Source organism: Suillus discolor, assembly GCF_016758755.1.
Source record: "Suillus discolor strain FC423 chromosome Unknown F5147scaffold_19, whole genome shotgun sequence".
NCBI classification, from domain to species: domain Eukaryota; kingdom Fungi; phylum Basidiomycota; class Agaricomycetes; order Boletales; family Suillaceae; genus Suillus; species Suillus discolor.
This window is the reverse complement of record NW_024541266.1, coordinates 206,266-220,115: the sequence shown is the minus strand read 5'-3', so window position 1 is coordinate 220,115 and position 13,850 is coordinate 206,266. Positions and strand designations below refer to the sequence as shown.

Below are 13,850 nucleotides of genomic sequence, written 5' to 3'. Positions count from 1 at the left end.
TTGTGTTCAACAAGATGTAATGGACAAAACAGTCAGTGAATGGTATGATACAAAGCTAGGAAGTCACAAAACAAATAATATATTGTATGAAAGTAGTCCTTATATGATCCATGTACCAGCAGCCAGAGTGATCAGTATCGAGATAGCCAGTCCTACTCCCGGAACGCTCCGAGAGGCAGCACTATTCCACCCAGGGGGAACGCCTAAAGTTACTGACGGTTGCGTTATGTGATATGTCGATGTGACCACTGCACCGTTCGAATTCGTAACAAATAGTGTATATGCACCAGTCACCTGAGGGAGGGCGGTGGCGTTAACGGCAAGTGTCCCTATGAGGGGGCTATACGTGCTCGTCGCGAGCTCGGATTGCACAATCTCGCCATAGACAGCTGGAACTGACGTGTTAAATGCGTACGGCGGCGTCGTGTAAGTGGGTGTAGAGAGGACGAAATTGGGTAGAGTGGTAGCAACTGTCGCAGACTCGGACGAAAGGGAGGATTCGACAACTGAAAAAGGCTGTACAGGTGCTGAGGCGTTGTTGTAGGGATATAACCCAATCATCGGGGGCTCCTGGTAGTCAATTCCATAACTACATAAAAAGGACTGATGAATACTGTGTGGAGAGATTCCAAGAAGTTCAACATACCTCCATATTGAGTAGACAGTTCGCAAAAACGGGGTTCCTGGACGAGTGAAGAGGTTAAGAATATGGAGCGACACGACAGTAAACCGACTATTGTACCTAACAACCAGTCAACTCCATCAGTACTGGGAGGTGCAGCTTTAGGCCAAGACAAACAGAGGTCCGGGTTCCCCTCAGCTGGGCCAATAATGTAATCGGTAGGTTCCAACACAAACGTGGCTCCGTTCCTGGAAGAAAGGTTTTAGCAGATGAAACGGGTTATTTAATCAACCACTAGTCACCCAAAGCTGAAGGATATGATTGCTGAAGAGTCGCAAGGTACGGCCCATTGGCCACCTTCATTATCATTGCTTTATCAACTCTGGTAGTATCCAAAATAACATCAGGACTTACTCTCGTCAACTAGGCGGCTACTGGGAAACGAACTGTACAAGCGTATTACCTAGAAGAATATGAAGATTAGACGGTCCGATGGAAAAATCAGGAACTGACATCTTGATATGGGCCATATAGTCCTGTAGTGCCGCTGTGGAGAGTTAAGCGCGCACATGGATAGGTCGTTGATTACTTACACGTCCAAAAGAGCAATCGATGAATTGTCATTTGGGCCAGGATAGGTCGGTTGAGGAGTATATTGTGTTCCATTGACCTTGCAAAAAAATAAGTATCATCTCACGCTATAATGGCAAGATCAAGAGCCTTACCGCAAAACTACTCATACGAATCGCCCAATAGAAGTAGCCAGATGTATTGGTCTGTGTACCGACCGGAGAGAATGATACGACCTCGTTCCATACAACCTGGCTAACGTTTTGCACGACAGATACATCAATGGCTCCTTTTCAACACGAAGACATGAGTATCGTAAACCAGGCGTTCGGTAGAGACTCACCGAGGGTAAACGTTCCGGTTGCATTCCTCGTAAGACTCAGTCCAAAGATCGGATAGTCCAGTATGCCTTGCTGAGCCAAGGTCGAAAAAAACGGCGTGGCTAGAACGGATCCGATCCGTGAGGCTGGCGCTCACAACGCTGCTCAATTAACATACCACTTGCAGCCCTCGCGGATATTTCTGACTGTCGTGAGAATCCTAAGCCGAGAATACCGCTGACCTCGCTGACCAGCGTAATATTAGAACTTGTAACAACGCCTGCGGAGATGTTAACGTGGAGCGTTTCGAATCGGAAGTCTAGCCTTACCAAATGCCTGATTTGCAACCGTCACGTTTGCAACTTCTACAGTTTCTCTGGCAACGAACCCAGATGCACCTTGTTACACCGTTAGCATCGGAGTGGCTTGAGTGGATTATCGCACATACCAGTCCCATCAGCATAGTTAACGGCGAAAGCGGTCTCGTTGTTATTGATGGACACAAATGTGGGACTGGCATAGGTGAGAGGGTATCTTGGCACAGACATACATGTGCTGTTAGTACATTCTGTGGAAGTAAGCCAAAAGTCGGCAGAACCTGCGACGCGCTTTTCATATGGAATCTTATTATCAAATAAGTACGCATAATACCTGTATCAAGGGCAGCTCGGAAGCTTATTTGACCAGCCTGGAGAACAACATAGTATGTCCTTGCAAGATGGTCTGGTGAGAAAGGTGTATATTTGAGGTTTAAAGACTCACCCATCACCAGCGATGGATACCGGCGAGATTCCAAAGGCATTGAGTGCGGTTGAGTTTGACGCCTGACCAGCAAGCAAGGCAGGTCCATCCTGCAAGGGTGTACTTGGAAGATTATAGGTGCTAGCCGCGAGAACATTTTTAAACTGCAGGGCAAAGTTCAGAACAAGAAGCAGGACGACCGTCGCCAACCGGTTCATTATGCGCTCTTCAAAGGGACCGATGAGCCTGAGTCTACCAGGGTAACATTCGAGCACTATAAAAGCTTTAGTGGGAAAGGAGGAGGAGGAAGGGCCAAGGAAAGAACCTTGGGTGTTGGAACTTTGTCACAACGACGGCGAAAAGATCAGACCAGACGCGGGCGGCATGTCGTTATGACTTGCTTGTTTACATGTCACATGTTCAGCTCGCGAAAACGTTTAGAGTAGAAAAACAGTTATTCAGACATACACATAACTACAGAGTAATACATCTACATCCGAAAGAAATTGAAGAGTGACAGGAGGAGGCCATAGAGTAAAAGAGACTAGAGGTAATGAGCGTCACAGTGGTATCACAAGAATGAATAGAACATATAAAGATGAATGTCTTAAAGATAGGTAGAATAGGATCATGTCACCGTTTGGCAAACACTTTTTTCAGTAGCGCTAGGACCTTCGGTACGTTCAGCTGAACGTACTCTAGATCTAGTAAGTGCTTGTTGTCTTTTTGCTGTTGACGAAGTGAGTATTGATAGTGTGCCAATCTGGAGGGAGGAACCAACCTTCTCCAATAGGTCGTCGATCTTTAGATCCATCTCAAGAATGGCTTTTTCCCGACCCTTGTAGTGCAAGGAAATGATGAACGTCCCAGGCGTAGGTGATGTTATGTTGAAGTAGATGTTGGGTCGACTGAAAGGAGGTCAGAACACCGTATAACAGGGGACTGAGTACGTGCCGGTTATCAGGAACATTACTCTCCACGATGATCCCTTCCTTCTCAAGTTGCGCATGAGTAAAGCGATACGGACCAAGAACCGCCGATTTCGATGGCTTCCTCTCTTTGCCTCCGACCGTGACGACACCCACTCCAGTCGTACTGCCTTTGTCTTTCGACGCAGTCAGACGGACGTTCTGGAGATACGCCTTGTATTGCTCAAGCTGAGAGCGCAGGTAAGCATTGTGGTCGCAGATCGTTTTGTAGACCGCTTCCAACGACTTCGTTTCTAATACCACCTTCTCCCGTAGATTACCAAGGTGAGCGAGCTCAGCAGCAACCTCGTCTTGCATGAGCTTATAGCCATCTACCGCCTCGATGATATTTTGCTCCTCCAATTCACGAAGCATCTCCTTGACCTTAATGCCTTTGCGCACAAGCGTTGCATCCTTCGTCGTAGCCGCCCGTTCAGCGATCGCAGCCAAATTGTACGGCCGCTTCTCGGCAGCGTGGGGTATGGAACGTATGAGCTGTACAAGAATAGACTTGGTTTCCATGTACAGCATGTCGCTCGTTGATACCGAGTCCATCAGAGCACTTTGGATATCCTGTACAGGCGTTTCCCAGCGGCTGTACAGATTCAGCTCTATGGCACGGTTCTCCTTTCGCGGAACTTGTGACGGAGCGGGTCCGAGTTCATCAGTCAAGATACGTAAATGCTGCTTGTCGTTTGGGGACTGAGCACAGCCGTGTCAGAAACTAGCAGAAGGACAAATAAGTTATGCTTACGAGAGTTTCCACATGCTGTAAAATCAAAGAGTGAGTGTTGTACAGCTCGTTCATGGTGATGTGGATCATGAGGTCTTTCTTGGATAGAGCCATGTATTGGTCCATCTAAGATTCAACGTTAGTTGACATGAATGACATGAGTTGTGCTCGAACGTACTTCAAGAGTGTCATAGAAATCTCCGACCTCGCAAAGACTGTTGAGGAATTGGTTGATCCGTGCTTTATTATTTTCTACAAAGGGATTCAGTGTGATCATGTAGATCTCCTTCGCATACGAGGGCTTATTTGCAAGGTTCTGCAGCATCTTCGCAATCTAATGAGGTGAATTACTAGCTAAGAACGTGAAAACGGAAGGGCTAATACGGTACGTACCAGGGTCAGTGTTCGGCGAGGGTGTTTAGCGGGGACGCCTTCAACGAGCATGTATGCTTGGGGAGTGACAATAGCAGGATTGATGAACCGCAGAAAGAAGAAGCCTCCTATCAATGAGCAAATAGCGTAATCAGTTGCCTCGGGATACTTTCGCTGTGACACACCAGAGGATTAGCGCCAAATGAAAGGAATATGAAAGCGAACCGACCCGGGTCAAACTGCGGATCTGCTTGCAGATCCATCGAATACCATACGGCACACTTTCCATACTTTCTATTATGGTTACGAGGAAACTATTCGCGATTTCCATTAGCATAGTAAGCCGTGGTGCAATGATGGCTTGAACGTCGGCGTTCTCGGCGGCGACCTCTGGGGGTACTCCGCGAGGTAGGTTGGGCGGTAGTGTACCTGTTTCTTCTTCTATTTGGTTTATCATTTGCTCGTACACCTGCGTATTCGTTAGAGATCTTGACATGCCTCTCGACACTAGTTATGGCTCACCTTTACAGGATTAATTTCAAGGTTCAAGTCTTTGTGTTCTATCAAGCTGTTGATGCGTTCTGCCAGCACCCCCTTGAGATAACTTTGCCCAGGACCTCGTCGGGTGTAAGTAGTCATCATTCGGGACACAGGAGTGTTAGCACGCAGTAGCGACCCAAACTCGGTTGCTGTCTCAAACTGCGCGGACAAGACTGATTGGAACATCGTTAAAAGGAGATGCTCTTCGCGACTCTCGTATTGGTTTCCATACAGCGTGAACATGACCGTCTGCAAGAGTGTGTCGATCTCTGATAAGCTGACAAGTCGACATAGTGCAGCAATATGACGGGGTTCAGACTGGAGAAGGAAGAATAGGTTCGAGTACTGTTGTAATTTTCGATCATCAGGGTAATGGCCTTCGGTTGGATCGACTTCTTCCAGTGTCCGTTCCACTTCACGTTGCTAACCCATACAGGTGAGCCGAAAAATAGAATTTAACACAGCATCAGAACACGGACCTCATCGGCGGCCATACGATTCTGAATAAGGAGAGCGATGCGAGAGTCAAGGTAACGAACGTCACGCTCGAGCACAAAATTTTTCTTGGACTGAGCGGATATTTTGCCCTTGAGGTCACGAAGGCGTTTTTGTGCTGTGTTACAAGGCCTTCGGAATAAGAACATGAAAGCTATAATTTGGACACACCTCGAGCAAGGTCATCCTCCACTTCAACATCCTGCTCTGCGGCCATACTGAAAAGGGCGGTAACACTATAGCGATTTGTATTCCTGTTCGTGAGTCTCCTCCCCATAACTGCGCCAGGGGAGGTCGGTTGATCGACATAAGACATGATGAGTTGAGAGAAAGGCTGTTGATCTTTGGATCGTGAAGCGAGGACCTATGTAGACTTTGAAGTCTGCCCTACAGGTGTGGAGAGATTTCGTAGATTCCTAAGCTAGCACCGGCGCAGCCTGGCAACAAAAAAAACAAGAGGGCTTGTTGGATATCGAATTTTGCGGGTATCAACAAAATAAAGAAAGAAAGAAAGAACAGAGGATGAAGGCAGAGGAAGAAGGCAATGCAGGGAGATGACGAAGAAGACAATATATCCGCCAATGCGGCGCGTAACACAACAGCTGCAGCTGTGGCAAGACCAACGAAACGCTGAGAATATCTAGCAGGTGGCGCGAAATTACTATAACCGTCGTATCAAAGTTGAATCAAACTAGTCAACAGAGCTAGCGAAGCTTTTACCTGTGTGAGCAACTTCTAAGCACCTTCTCTGGTTAGTGCATTCACAATCCTCACAATCCTCACAATCCGTTTCATATCCGTTTTGCTGATTCAGAACAACACGTTTCGCATCATAGATCTGTCTTGTCACTGATCTGTGTTACACCCAAAATATGCCTTCAGTGCCTTACACAGATTCAGGACTTTGTAGTGCTACCCGGGTCTTTAAGCCCGCCGCACTCAATTGAACGTTGTGCATTGATCAACGTTAAACTTAATTTCATGGCCGCGTTAAATTGTAAGCGATCATAACACGCAAACTCCCAAAAATTAGCCGCATTAATATGATTGATATCAGGCCACGGGGTAAGCTTGTCACACTTAGCGAGCTTGATTCATGAAAATGGTATGTCATTACTCGACTGCCAAGGATAACTCCATTACGGCCACGCCTCGTCACTCGAGATGCACGAAAATAGCCAGGTTCTCCTGGCATACCATACCTAGACGGTTCTGTTCAGCGCATCCCGCTCCGCCGCTCAGTGCAGTGAACCCACAGGTTGTCAACGTGTCATCACAATCACAATGGGGAAATGCGGAGCCTGGTCAATAAATGATTGTTAAACGTATCCGAATGGAACCCCGCTGCGGCTGGCGTGTTCGCGGGACGTCAAGTTTGGTAATCTCTTTGCTATCACTGGGAGTCAAACTCATTCTCGCTGGCCCTTGCACATCTATGACGATTTCCCAAATGGGGGCGATTGTGACAAAGCGTATACTTATCCGCTCTCGAATATCAACCCTTTCTTTAATTCGATATCCCCCGAATACGTTTTGCGGTGTCCCTGCGGGCCGTGCGTGCACATTAACATGGTCCGTTTTGAAATTCATAATGATAAGATGATAAGAGTTCTCATATTCCTTTCTGGTGCAGTCTTGCGTTTTCTTGTTGGGTATCATTTGTGACTCTCGGGGGGTGAAATGGAACATGGCAGTTCTTGGACAACGATGACGCCGCGTTGCCTTTATCGCCATGGAAATACGCGATGACGAAGCCATAAAGTCGTTGCTAGAGGTAGGGAGGTTTGTCAATCCTGTGGAATCCAGAACACCCAGGTTGCCATCAACCACGATAATTGTTAGTCTAGGGTCAACAACCATTAATGGTACACTCAATGACATCCTACGGAAGGGGAGCTAGCAAAGATCTCCGGCGTTCTTGATTGCAGACTCTACACTTGGAGTTCTAGCTGCCAAAATCGACTTGCAATAGCCGCCCAAGTAATGCACTGCTCCATGATGCTTCATTACATAAGTGCGTATCAGAAAGTTTTGTCAGGACTCGTTAATATTGCTCCCGTTCTTGTATTCGGCAGATATCGAATGAATGCCAAATTGACGGTGCCACTTCGTACCCTTTGGAAATGTTCGGCTGATGTGACCTTCTAGGTGTCATCTGACAGTCTGTCTTAATCACACAGAGTGAAATCGCGCGAGGCTCAGCCCCAGGTCGATTGAAGAACTATGTCAGCATACGTATGCACGAGCCAAACCCAAATTGTCGAACTTTTTTTTTGAATCTGCGGTGTGATATCAAGTGGGGTTCGGATCTCTTCAACCTCCGTAAACATGCACCTGATGATCGATCCCCTCTCGTTATTCCGTCCATACATGCGCTCATGTGGCCCGCGCTTAACAATGGCTGTCCTGACATATAAATTGGGCTCAGATATCGGTTCTATCTATCTAATTCCTCTTGTCTTAGCACTCATCGCATTGCCATGTTTACCAGGTAAAAATTCTTCACTTGTAGACCTTCGAGCATCGTTGAACATTTTTTCCCAGATGCTTCTTACCCAACTGTCCATGCGAATCTACGAGCCCACAGGACTCCGTCATAATAGACGTCGAGACCAGCGCTGCCATTAATGCGCGGGACTCGGATATTGAGGTAGTCGTCTACCGTTGCTGTTGGGATACCCAGGGTTACCCCTGTAGATTCTTCATCGAAGGCTCTCCCATGGACATCCTCTCTCATCTTCGAGAACGACATGGTGTCGTGTACTCTGCCGACGCAGATATCGAATGCCGCTGGAGTCCATGCTCGATGGACAGACGTCTGAAAATGAGCAGTATAACGAGGCACATCGCGAGGCATCTGGGCATTCAATTCAAATGCTCGCGATGTGGACTCACGGCTCGTGACGACGTCGTTCGTGACCATATCAGAAGGAACCCTGGCTGTGCTGACGCTGCGGTACAGCTGGTTCACGGCTCAGGAGCCCGGCGGATAGTTTCAGCGTGACTTTTTTGCTGGGCGCAATGATTTGACTTTTAGCCGATTATTTCCTATATACGTTAACTACGTTAGTACTTACTACGAATGCCGCACGGCTGGGACGCGTTATGGGTTGTCTACGCATGTGTTCGATCAAATTATGTATTGATAGTGAAGGCAATGGTGTTCTGCCAGTGTCTCACCTCGTGGATTTGATCGATTAAGTATGTTTGAAATGGCAACTTTTAATAAGTCGGGTGAGGGTCATGATCAGGTGAGATGGCATGTTACGGTAGGCATGATGTCTGTCTTTTTAAATGTGAAGCCACTAGGATATTCCGCCGGAACCCTGTTTTCGTTCCCTCCCCTCCTTCGTGGAGTCGGGGAAGGTTCACCTTTTTAGGACGAGTTGGCAGGTATTGGTAAGGTTAAGGTTCCCCCTCAATTACTAAACTGATCACCAGGATCGGTTATGGATAATGATAGATAACGTAGGTACTAAACCGCAACCGCACGGCGATTGTGATAGAAAACCATCTCGGACGGCGAGTATACGTCCGACACCGACTCATGGCAGAACATGCAATATTTGGTCTATTGTCTGATTATTAGGTCAATTCCGATCGCTGGGGCGCCTCGTAATGAAAATTTGACGAAGATTCTCGGTACGTGTACAAAAAGCACAGTGGGCGTAAGGTCTACGGTTGCGAAATGCCCTCAAGCCGCACAAAGAACATCCTTGGGTCCGAAGAAGTCAGGTTTCTGTTCCTCACTTGGAGGTGTAAACTCCACATCGTATCCCCAGCCTACGAGTTGAAAGTAAAGATTGTAATACTTGGTCAAAATAAACTGACCACGCGAAATAATTGTAGGCGTGACCAACGACGAAGTTTACTGCCCAGAAGTTTGCATGGATGTGCGCTTCGACGGACTCATTCCGATTCTGCCGTTATGCAATAAAGTCAAGGGCAAGTGAAGTAAAAACACAGCTAAGTCACTACTTACTATTTCTTCACTGCTGCCTTGCCCGGGACGTTTGCAGGTTGAAGATGTTGGAGAGACATCTGGTCCGCAGTCAAAGAACGTTTTGAAGTCTAGGAAGGACGTTCACGGTCCTTATAGGTCCCATAAGGCGCTGGATCAAGCCAGGCCGCAACAATATGTAACCTTTTGACCCGCAAGGCCAACGTGTAAAAATGATCTTATGTATTGCGGAAGCGAAGTTGTAAATCGAGAGCCCAAAATATATACGACCACGCCTCCAATAATATCAGCTCAAGAGAAGCACAAACCTGAGCCCTGAGCGTCAAACAGAAAAACCCAGTTGGAAGCCGGGACCCTGGAGGCTGGAGCTACTACTTAAGCCTGAATTTTACTATCAACGTCACGTTGGTCGTAAAGATAGGCTTAAGTCACTGGTAGTTTGGAAGGGGCCAACGGCCAAGTCCTGGTAGACATTGAGCTTCGGGGCCCTGGTCAGTTGTTACTATTGCCCACCACTGGTGCCATAGGAAGACTGGGAAATACGACACTATGCGGCCAATAAGAGTGATTATAGTCACTTTTTTCCATCAACGTAGCAATAGCACATAAATATTTTAATATTTACCTCAATGACTGAACTAGAAAGAATATATATATATATCGAAGAACAAAGCGGAACTTGAAGAAGATTGGAACAGGGTACAAGTTGTCACGTGCTCATCGCGACCCTGTGCCAATCAACTCTAGTCAAGAAGTTCAAGTTCTCAAGAGGCACTGTCAGTCACTGAACTACCGTAACACAAGCAACTGGCGCGGGTAAGTTTGTCAATTGCGATCGAGCCCGACTTGCATGCACCTTGTCCTCAAACTTGTTGCGCTATCTATAATTCCGTTGACTTCTAATTCATCCCCGCAGGGCCCGGCTCCACGAGGACATAGGACACACTTAGGGACCATCTATTCTTCAAACCAATTTTTCAGATATGCCGAATCACCTCACCATTCCTTTTAAGAAGACATATTCATGTCCTATACCTGTTGCCACACGCGATTATATTCAAAATCACACAGAAGATCACCCAGATGCTTATATTGGCGATATCAATCAGTGGAAGGCATTGCGGGATATCGGCACTGGGGGCGTATTACATGCTGACCGTATCAACTTCGCGATAAAGTGAGTTCAGCACCCGAAATATGCCGAGTAATCTAACCAGAACCAGCTATCATGCTCAACTTGTATTCATTCTAGCCAAATTACCGCCCGACGTCAGTTGCCAACCTCATGATTCTTCTTCCGCAGTACTGATAACCCCAGATCAATTTGGAATTCTCATACGCACATGCGTTTGCTAGCCCGTCCTCCTTCCCTGTGACCCTCAGTAGTATTGCGTTTGAGCGGGCTTCAGTCTTGTTCAATATAGCCGCGCTATATTCCCAATTAGCTGCTTCCGAGGACAGATCCAGTCAAGATGGCCTAAAACGTGCAAGTGCTTATTACCAGGCAAGTTAAGCGGTTGAGAAATGGAAGCTACCTTACGCTCCACTTGAAGAACGCAGCAGGTGTTTTGGCCTTCCTGTCCGAGTCAGCGCTGCCGAAATTGGGTCCCTTCGTAGACTTAGAAAACACACCTTCCGATTTGACTGAAGATTTTGTCAAAAGTCTGGAATGGCTTATGCTGGCCCAGGCCCAGGAATGTGTCTGGCAGCATGCCGTCGCCGGTAATAATTTCCCTCAAACATCCTACAGTTCTGACTAGTGATTTAGATCACTACAAGAATAGTCTGATTGCAAAATTGGCAGCCAAAGTTTCATCTCTTTATAATACATCCTTACTATCGATCCGCCTGGCAGCTGCCGACGCCCGTAGTGCTTTACCACCTGTAAGCATGATCTCACGGCTTCCATCCTGGGTGTTGACCTAGGTCAATAGAATTGGATCCCTCACCTGGAGACGAAGCATTATCATTTTAATGCAGCATCGCAATATAGGAAAGGTGTCGACGAACTCGAAGCCTCTAGGTTGGTGAGGGATGACGCGTCCCTTCATCGCTGAAATTGTTATAGGTACGGTGACGAAATTCGGCGTCTCATGATCGCGGAAGCAGATGCTAAAAAAGCATTCAACATTGCGAAGCGTGCCGGGGTCGCTCAAGCAGTCATAAGCGATGTCAAGGTCCATTCTTATCTCGCGCCTTATCTAGTCGCATGTTTGACGTTTTGTTTCAGTCGCTGCTTGACGTTGTGCAGAAAAATCTTTCCCGTGCTGAAAGAGACAATGATCTGATATACCATCAGAATGTCCCGGCACCTTGTGGTATCCCTGCAATTCAAGAAGTCTCTATGGTACAGAGCATCATTCCGCCTGGGCTACGGGACCCCAGAAGCGTAATCGGCGATGACAGCATAATCTTCGGTGAAATGCTTGGATGGGGTGCTCGGGAAGCTATCAGTGAGTGGAGTTTAAGCGACAATGTGATGCCTTGTGCTGATTTATCAATCCAGATATCTACAATGATAACAAGAAAAATTTGCTTCAAGAGAAAATTGTCGAATCAGCCCAGAACCTGAACGATGAAGCCGAAAAGTCAGACGCGCGTCCTTACCATATTCCTGACGTAACTGATCACGCGCAGGATTCTCCAATCTCTGAACTTGCCATCATCGTTGGAAGCCTTGGAGCGTCCTGTCGGGCTACCTCCAAGTCTCTTGAGGAAAGCTGAAGAAATACGTCTAGGGCAGGGTCCTGCGAAGATCGATGTCTATCTCGACGACGTTCAGCGACTCTCTCGACATGTACTCGGCATTCTCGACGAGGTATCCTCTTTCTTTATCTACGTTTGGATTATCATTTATGGAACCGGTTTCTAGGCTATGGATATCCTAGACAGCGAGGCATCTGAGGACGAAGCTGCACGCAGAGAGACGCCAATGAACCGTCCTCCATCTCATGAAGCAAACCAAGAACTTGTCATAAAACAACAACGGTATCGGACCATTCTTATTCAGGCAGCAGAAAGCGACGAACTCGTGCGCAGAAAATGGGAGGAATGGGAAGATCAAATATTCGAGCTTGCTCGCGACGAGGTGCGGACAAGGCGCAGCTGTATACGATTACATACTAACTGCGGTGCATAGGATGAGCTCGAAGCCTTGGTGCCGTCATCGACAGTTTCAATGACAGGAAAGGCAGTGTCAACTAGTCAGACTCAAATCCACGCTCGCACCCTGCGTGGCTTGCTAGAATCTTTGGATGATGTCCGTCGTACTCGAGACGACCTTGTTGTCCGTGCTCAAAGACGAGCGGAAAGCGACGACATACGGCCAAAGGTACTGGTGGCAGCGGCAAACTTGGAACACAGGATAGAAATGAGCGCCGTCATGTTTGAAGACGTTTCTGATAATGAACTTGCCAAGTACGACAAGTTCATTCAAGGTCTGACGGAGGGGCGGAAAAAACAGGAGGAGATTCTCTCGTCGATCAAGGTCACTTCGATCAATGATTGGTTCCAACATTTTCCTGACAATCTCCTAGTCCATGAATGATGCGTTCATTCAGTCTAGGAAACAAGACCCTGCTATCAAGGATCGAGAGCAGGCCCTTCAATTTCTTGATCTCGCGTATTCTCATTATAAAGAGATCATACGGAATCTAGACGAAGGGCTGAAGGTTAGTTACCAAGAGATCAATCTTTGGGATCAAAGTTGATTGTCTGCTAGTTTTACAACGATATGGCTGGTATCTTGACTAACTTCAAGGAAGCATGCAAGATATGGAGCGGTGCGCGAAGTCGAGAAGCCAGGTACAGCTACTTTTGATTAATCTCTTTTCCTGTCTCACAGGACTGCGTTCCATAGACTCCACCACGACATGGCGTCTCTTTCAATCCGTGACAATGCCTCCGATGAATCTCACGAAGCGCCACCAGTGTCCACGACGTCGCCGCTGAGGACAGGCACTCGAAAACAGACTACTGGTATACCGACGCTGTCCTCAGCTGATTGGGAGGTTCAAGAACTGGCTCCCCCACCAATAAAACGAGCAGAAAAGACCACAAAACATCGATGATGAACATCATGCGTCAGTAGTTGCACAATGACGTTCGTGGATGAATCTCGACAGGAGCTGTGTGTGTAGCCATTGCTTATGTATTGTGGAGAGACGAGCTGAACATACTCATAACATTGCATATGATATCCAGTGAATAATGATCCTACTGATTACTCTCATTACATTAAATCCGACGCATTTCTTAGTCCAGTCATGCTGGAGTTGGTACACTGAGTGTTGTCTAGCCTACAGACAGTGCTCGGTATATACTTTATAACAGTATCGTATTCCCCACAGTGATGTCAGAAATGGAGAGTTGGCCCGGTGGTGAACATGACAGTACGCCAATACAATGTACATCGGTTGTGCGCCCAGCGCGTCAATCGTGGTCATTTTAGGGAGACAGACACGTCTTGGATGAGTAGTTGTCATCTATCAACGTTGTTAACGTTAAGGCCAAGGATGCATCGATGACC

The 13,850-nt window shown here is 47.2% G+C and overlaps 3 protein-coding genes across 3 annotated transcripts; 1 reads left to right on the top strand and 2 right to left on the bottom strand.

Moving 5' to 3' along the window:
- Positions 1 to 99: 99 nt before the first annotated feature.
- On the bottom strand, positions 100 to 2,278 carry F5147DRAFT_574261 (acid protease; the record flags this gene model as incomplete). Its single annotated transcript, XM_041431208.1, has 13 exons — positions 100 to 589; positions 647 to 683; positions 743 to 870; positions 925 to 979; positions 1,037 to 1,085; positions 1,136 to 1,169; positions 1,216 to 1,292; positions 1,348 to 1,481; positions 1,536 to 1,634; positions 1,691 to 1,792; positions 1,842 to 1,910; positions 1,961 to 2,110; positions 2,164 to 2,278. The coding sequence occupies 13 exons, from the start codon at positions 2,276 to 2,278 to the stop codon at positions 100 to 102; spliced, it is 1,539 nt and encodes a 512-aa protein (XP_041294351.1).
- Positions 2,279 to 2,689: 411 nt separating this feature from the next.
- Positions 2,690 to 6,030, bottom strand: F5147DRAFT_687627 (Rho GTPase activation protein). Its single transcript, XM_041436860.1, has 10 exons — positions 5,533 to 6,030; positions 5,346 to 5,479; positions 4,849 to 5,289; positions 4,556 to 4,795; positions 4,348 to 4,500; positions 4,133 to 4,288; positions 3,976 to 4,080; positions 3,208 to 3,923; positions 3,035 to 3,161; positions 2,690 to 2,982 (listed from the first exon to the last, which is right to left on the bottom strand). Exons 1-10 carry the CDS (start codon positions 5,675 to 5,677, stop codon positions 2,887 to 2,889), a joined length of 2,313 nt encoding a protein of 770 aa, XP_041294350.1. The 5' UTR covers positions 5,678 to 6,030; the 3' UTR covers positions 2,690 to 2,886.
- A 4,033-nt stretch (positions 6,031 to 10,063) lies between these two features.
- Positions 10,064 to 13,670, top strand: F5147DRAFT_687616 (BRO1-like domain-containing protein). The gene is made up of 16 exons (XM_041436859.1): positions 10,064 to 10,138; positions 10,239 to 10,499; positions 10,546 to 10,591; positions 10,641 to 10,826; positions 10,876 to 11,044; positions 11,091 to 11,206; positions 11,257 to 11,345; positions 11,391 to 11,499; positions 11,553 to 11,775; positions 11,829 to 11,910; positions 11,960 to 12,140; positions 12,195 to 12,410; positions 12,462 to 12,809; positions 12,859 to 12,993; positions 13,044 to 13,126; positions 13,182 to 13,670. The coding sequence occupies exons 2-16, from the start codon at positions 10,306 to 10,308 to the stop codon at positions 13,390 to 13,392; spliced, it is 2,388 nt and encodes a 795-aa protein (XP_041294349.1). The 5' UTR covers positions 10,064 to 10,138; positions 10,239 to 10,305; the 3' UTR covers positions 13,393 to 13,670.
- The last annotated feature ends 180 nt before the right edge of the window (positions 13,671 to 13,850 follow it).

What these genes read in the sequence shown, in the direction of transcription:
- F5147DRAFT_687627 (XM_041436860.1), bottom strand. Translation starts at nt 5,677, where the DNA reads ATGTCTTATGTCGATCAACCGACCTCCCCTGGCGCAGTTATGGGGAGG. An exon ending in CTCGCCGAACACTGACCCTG is followed by an intron (nt 4,289 to 4,347) that starts GTACGTACCGTA and finishes TCACCTCATTAG; the next exon opens with ATTGCGAAGATGCTGCAGAA. An exon ending in AGTAATGTTCCTGATAACCG is followed by an intron (nt 3,162 to 3,207) that starts GCACGTACTCAG and finishes ACCTCCTTTCAG; the next exon opens with TCGACCCAACATCTACTTCA.
- F5147DRAFT_687616 (XM_041436859.1), top strand. Translation starts at nt 10,306, where the DNA reads ATGCCGAATCACCTCACCATTCCTTTTAAGAAGACATATTCATGTCCT. An exon ending in CAGTCATAAGCGATGTCAAG is followed by an intron (nt 11,500 to 11,552) that starts GTCCATTCTTAT and finishes GTTTTGTTTCAG; the next exon opens with TCGCTGCTTGACGTTGTGCA. An exon ending in TACTCGGCATTCTCGACGAG is followed by an intron (nt 12,141 to 12,194) that starts GTATCCTCTTTC and finishes ACCGGTTTCTAG; the next exon opens with GCTATGGATATCCTAGACAG.